Source organism: Corella eumyota, chromosome 4, assembly GCF_963082875.1.
Source record: "Corella eumyota chromosome 4, kaCorEumy4.1, whole genome shotgun sequence".
Classification (NCBI taxonomy): domain Eukaryota; kingdom Metazoa; phylum Chordata; class Ascidiacea; order Phlebobranchia; family Corellidae; genus Corella; species Corella eumyota.
Genome location: NC_137493.1, coordinates 8,107,581 through 8,113,696, shown reverse-complemented (window position 1 = coordinate 8,113,696; position 6,116 = coordinate 8,107,581). Strand labels below are relative to the sequence as shown.

General features: G+C 28.6%; 1 protein-coding gene across 1 annotated transcript; it reads right to left on the bottom strand.

Annotated features, from left to right (window-relative positions):
• Positions 1–192: 192 nt before the first annotated feature.
• Positions 193–5,765, bottom strand: LOC145749577 (uncharacterized). Its single transcript, XM_082565377.1, has 14 exons — positions 5,246–5,765; positions 4,729–4,799; positions 4,117–4,268; positions 3,483–3,585; positions 3,343–3,398; positions 3,024–3,139; positions 2,700–2,817; positions 2,314–2,433; positions 2,153–2,212; positions 2,023–2,060; positions 1,467–1,719; positions 1,242–1,404; positions 1,077–1,132; positions 193–963 (listed from the first exon to the last, which is right to left on the bottom strand). Exons 1-14 carry the CDS (start codon positions 5,327–5,329, stop codon positions 662–664), a joined length of 1,692 nt encoding a protein of 563 aa, XP_082421503.1. The 5' UTR covers positions 5,330–5,765; the 3' UTR covers positions 193–661.
• Positions 5,766–6,116: the final 351 nt, after the last annotated feature.

Below are 6,116 nucleotides of genomic sequence, written 5' to 3'. Positions count from 1 at the left end.
CACATTACAAAATATTGGAATTTCTTATATCTGAAAACAAGGACATTTTTTACCCTTAATCTACTGAAATATCTTATAAAATCGAATACCACAGTAAACTACTTAAATTAACCAATCCAACTGCTACCTAAACGTTAAAAGTCCATTAGTAACCATAGAGTTAAACTTTACTGACAACAAAAACGCTTTAAATTAGTTTGAAAATTTATCAATACATATTAAATGGGGCAAAGCAATGATTGTATAAGAAACAATACCATGGTGATCTTGTAACTACCGATTTATGAAATCAAGTTAGCAACATCATGTAATTAGGAAACTAATTTCACCACAACACTACAGATTTCCAATCTATCTCACACCGTTACAATAATATTCATGATTTCAAAATAATGTACATACAAATCTGTACAAATATACACAAAAAACATTTTACAAAATTTATAATTTAAGTTACTTTTTGTAATATAATACATTTAAAAAAAGTATAACATGTTTGTGTTAAATGATCAAGTAAGACATAGTACAGTAGCAGGTAAGCAAAGAGCAATAAAAAATTTACTTGGTAAAGAGAAAAAAATCACATGATTTTTTAAGCTTTTAAAAAACAAAAAAAATTGTTGTATTGCGTGAGAAAAAAAAACAGTAGATCATCATCGCTTTATTGTTTTCGATAAAACAAAAGAAAATCTTTGATTTGGCTAGGTACTGGCAACTTGGAAACGGCATTTCGGAATTCGTTTGGTGTCTCTTCAACTCGCTCGTATTTCTTAACCACGTGACTATCCCCTTCTTCCCTTTCACGAACACGACTTCGCGAGAGAGTCGGGCTATGCGCGTGACCTACAGGAACAACGGTTTCCGAAAATCGGTTTGTCATCCCGACCAGAAATGATCTTAAAGTTCTGACGTCAGAACTGAAGAAAAGATCAATTCCATTTTCCCTTCTGCCCTGACGATCAGCTGTTAAAAAAAGACACAAATAATTTTAAACTTAAAAAAGTGGGATACTTGCTAAAATATTAGGATTTTTGCTATATGTATTTATTTAATGGTTTATAAAGGATTTTACTTACAGTATGCCATAGTTCTTAAACTTTGGTCACTTTCCAACATGCTCCATGAAGGTAAACTGTAAAAATATTTACACATTTATAAAAGATTACAAAAGACTTTTTTAACTTTTTAGCTTTTTTTAACTAAAAATTTTTAATTAGATTGATTACAAACATTCTATATACCTTTCTGGAGCACTTTCTGTCACTTCCACAGTTTCATCAATCATCTCTCTTTTTTCTTCTTCTTCTTCACTTTCTTCCTTTTCTTCTTGTTTCTCTTTATTTTTTGAAGGTTTTAAAATCTTTTTTCTTCGTCTTAGAAATGGCATACACCCATGTTTTACCCCTTAAAATAATTTTATTTTTAAAAACGTATGAAACCTTATTTTGTATTATTTTTTTAATTACTTTTAATATTTCCTCCCTCTTCTTTTGAATGTCCCAACTTCGATTTTTTGTTGCTCAAAAATCTTCTAAGACTACTACTTTGCATCCTTCCATTTCCAGAAGAAGCAGAAGTACCAGTTTCAGGATTTCTTGTATTCTCTTGGTTGTTCTGGGATAAGTTTCGAGGAGGAAGAAGGGGTGGTGTGTCCTGGTTCTCAGTTACCATGGTAACAGTCCCAGAACTGACATTTAATATTGAGCTATAGCTATGTGCCTAACAGTAAATGAAAATGTTTAAAAATTTGAGGGGTAAATGTATTATATTTATAGTTATCAATACGAACTTTTGGACAATTGGGTTTTTTGAAAAAAGATAGTATATTTTATTATATTTGATTTTTTTGTGATGTGTTTTTAGCTACATATTAACAGCAGACTATAGTACAGTTTGATATAAAAACTTTTGGTATATATGTAAAATGATGCTATGACTGCTCTACCACCCTTATTTTTAGATTTTATATAATGATGTATCAAAAGTGTTATATCAAAATCCTTAAAAAAATAACATTTTCACCTTCGGAGGGGTAGATTTTTTTTCAATTTGTGGTGTCTCTAAAATAATAGAAAAACATATTTAATTTGTTTTAAACAAGTTAAAATTTATTTAACAGTTTGATGTGTTTTATAATAAATAAATACTTTACCACTGCTTTGTTCTTCTCCATTGTCGTCACTTGAACTACTTTCACTTGACGAAGAAAAGTCTTTATAAAGTAACATTAAAAAAAAAATTAAAACTATGTAAATCAAATTTTGACTGAATGAATAAATTAAAATTTTGTAATAATTAAACTATTTTTGTTACCTAGTTGTGTCTTTTTTTTCTTTTGATGTCTTCGGTTTGATGTGTTGTTGTATTGCTTACTTAGAACTGATCGAATGCAACCTCTACATAGAGATTTTAGACTAACAGGATTTCTTTTGGCTAAAATCAGAAAAAAAATTTAAACAACATTTTACAAGAATAAAAAAAAAACATTTTGAAAATTTTATAATTGCAATTAAAATAAAATATAATGGACTTAATTTTAAGTATTTTAATTCTAATTAATTTATACTGTATTCATACTTAATATATTACTAAAAATCGTATGTAGTTCTACTTAAAATACAAAAATATAATACTGTCAAAGTTTAATATTAAGAAAAGAAAAAAAACTGAATACACAAAAATAATAGTTAAAAACTTACGCAGATATATATTGTTGTTTGGTTCTGTTTCATTTGGAACAATAATACTTGCAAAATCAACATCCAAAATTCCTTTGTACTCCCAGCTGGATTGACTAGTTCGAGTGATTACATTTAACTAACAAACAAAAATCCATGTTTTTTTCACACAATAAAAATCGCATTCAAAAATTTTTTTTACATAAAATAATTCTTTTTTAAAAATTAAATGTGTAGCTATTTATTGCTTTTAAGCACAAAATTTAATATTTTATATTAAAAAAATAAAAATCAATTTTTATAGATAAATTTTTGTTTTTAATAATAAACCAAGATGACATTTACCTGGTTATTTAAGGGCATTATTAATATCCCATTAACGTTTAGTAAACTCTTTATAAACCCAACATAGTTGCTTGGGCAAGCTGCACCACAATAGATACGATCATAACCTGGTTCTTCTAAAAAAAGACAAGAAATGACATCCTAAAAAGGTTGTAACAAATGGAATAAGAAAACTCACTCTTATCTCAGTTGCCTTCAATAGAATATAACATTGCAATATGCTTTATTTGTTTTGATATTACAAAAATTTTAATTAAATTGATCACTTAATTATAAAGTTAAACGAAAAAATTGTTGTTTTTAACAAAACTAAACTCACCAAGTGAAATATTTAAACAATTTCCAACCACAAATTCCGGTTCACAAAAATTATATCTGAAACAAAAAATTGGGCTGTAAATAATCTATAAATTTCACAATTTATTTAAAATTTTTTACTTATATTTTTATGTTGCTTACTTGTCAAAAGCATGAGAGAAATTTACAAATTTTTCAATATTTTTTCTTGCATAGTCAACAACGTCAGAGTGAATTTCAATACCATGATTAATACCATTAGTTCCTAAGAAATTAATATTACTTTTTTTTTTTTTTTTTTTTTTTTTTTTTTGTATATATCTTTATCCTCGATGTGGGAAAGTCGAATGCGCGACTTAAACATAAAGTAACATAAGTTACTCCGACCCAGTCTCGAGTTGCCTGTGGCAGTTTGGGATATTTTAGAGACTATAATTGCCCGGTAATTATGCTGCTGATTAAGTGCTGGCTCAGCAGGAGTTTATACCGTTTATAGCGCCTTACTCAAGGGCGCTACAGCATGAGATCAGTGGGGATTGAACCCGCGACCTCATGTGTGGTGTAGCAAGTGTTCTTACCACTACACCACGCTGCCGGCTAACTTATTTTTATTTAAAACCTGATGCCCAAAACTTTTTTAAAACCTGATGCCCAAAAAATATAAGCAGTCAGCATTACTATGCAAAAACTACAAAAACAACCTAAAACTGAGATAAAGCTTATGACTAACAAAAGCATATGATTAAGTTGTGAAGTTAGCTTTTCTATATCTTAAAGCTATAACAAGTTTGTATACCTAAAGCTAGTCCAACCATAGTGCTGAGATACCCAGTTCCACTTCCAATATTCAAAAATGAGAGACCCTCTTTCAACTGTAAAGATGACATCACTTCAGAATAAATACAAGGAGCCGAGATGTGCAGATGTTCATGCCTCCATGCTAAATCACTTTAAAACAAAATGTTGAATTGTTTAATACAATTTTATATTTGAATAATTTAATCCTTCAATAAAAGTTAAAAACAAGCAGTTTTATACATCTATTTTTAATGTGGAAAGACTGACTTCAAGGCTTAAGCATAGTGTAGCATTTGTTACCCTAACTAGTCTAACTAGTCATTTTTTTATAATTGAGCATATTTTATAATAATAAACCAGCAAGTTAGTCTTTGGTTTCCAAAGAATATGACCTTTAACAGCACAATTTTATTTCTTAAAAAAAGAACCTTGGGTAATATTTTGCTTTAAAATTCTACAGCATACAAAATTCTTTAAAAAGTTTATGTTTAACGAATAGTTAGTTTAAGAGCATTTTTAATTTGCATTTTTTTGCTGTAAAAGTTTAAATTGTGCAATAGATCAATAAAAAGTGATACATTCGATTTTTATTATTCAATTTTATTCTTACCGGTAAGCAGTGTCACGATTACCATCCAAATAATATTCTCTTCTATCCACTGCCCGGAATATTTCTTCAACCTTAAAATTAAGAAAATAATTACTTACAACACCAGTGTAAACTGCATTTGACAACAACACAACATAATAAATGTAATTTACCCATTAATGACCTATGTAATAATGTCAAGACACTATACGGTCTATTTAACTTTTTTTTTGTACATATCTTTATCCTCGATGTGGGAAAGTCGAATGCGCGACTTAAACATAGAGTAACATTAGTTACTTCGACCCAGTCTCGAGTTGCATGTGGCAGTTTGGGATATTATATGTTATAATTGCCCGATAGTTATACTGCTGATTCAGCAGGAGTTTATACCGTTTATAGCGCCTTACTCAAAGGCGCTACAGCATGAGATCAGTGGGGATTAAACCCTCGACCTTGTGTGTCGTGTAGCAAGTGTTCTTACCACTACACCATGCTGCCGGTCCTTGTTAATAGGAATAAATAAATTAATATTTACTTCTTTGGATCGAATATAATTAGCTTGGACAAGATTATCAATCAGTTCATCGTTATTTTCACCAGCACTTACTGCTCCTCCCATTACTAAGCGTTGTCAGTATTCTTGATTACAATAAAATTAATACAAAACTATAAACACACTTGAAGATATAAAATATTGTTTTGTGTTTTGTTAAAACAAGTCATTTCCTTGTTATAATTAAATGGTAACGTTAACGGGTATTGAAAACTTTTGTTACATTTTTTACAAGTTGACTAACCAACAGCAGCGTATTGTTTAACTAATTTACTGTGTCAACACATGTACGGTTATTATATTACTGAAAGTATACGTAGAACTATATTAATATTGAACAACCGTTGAAATAAAAACAAATTACAGATAAAATAGAACAGGTTAACATATGTAATTAGATATAAAATTAGGGGTAGTGATAAAAACCTTTAAAATTCACAAAAAAGATTAATTAACCATTGCACTTATCCAATTTCGTTTTTTAATTATACTGAAACATATAAAAATTATTTCAAAATAGTTTGCAAGCAACTGCAAAAATTTTTCCGTTATAGTTGTTTACGTGATCAGCTGATCAAAAGAGAGAGTTTAAAAAAAGTTAACAAAAACATTAAAGAAAACGCTACGAGCCGTGACGCTAACTTCTTTTTAATTTATCTCAAAAAGTGCTTTAATAGTATTAAATATTTAAAAATATTTTTAATTTGGCAATGTAACATTTAAATAAAAGTAATTTTATATAATTTTTAAATATTACTGTAGTTAAAAGATGTATTTGCCTATGCAAAGTAAACTAATAGGACAAGTTTTCTAAAATGCTATTGCCCCAAAAACAAACATTTTTTTTGTTTTA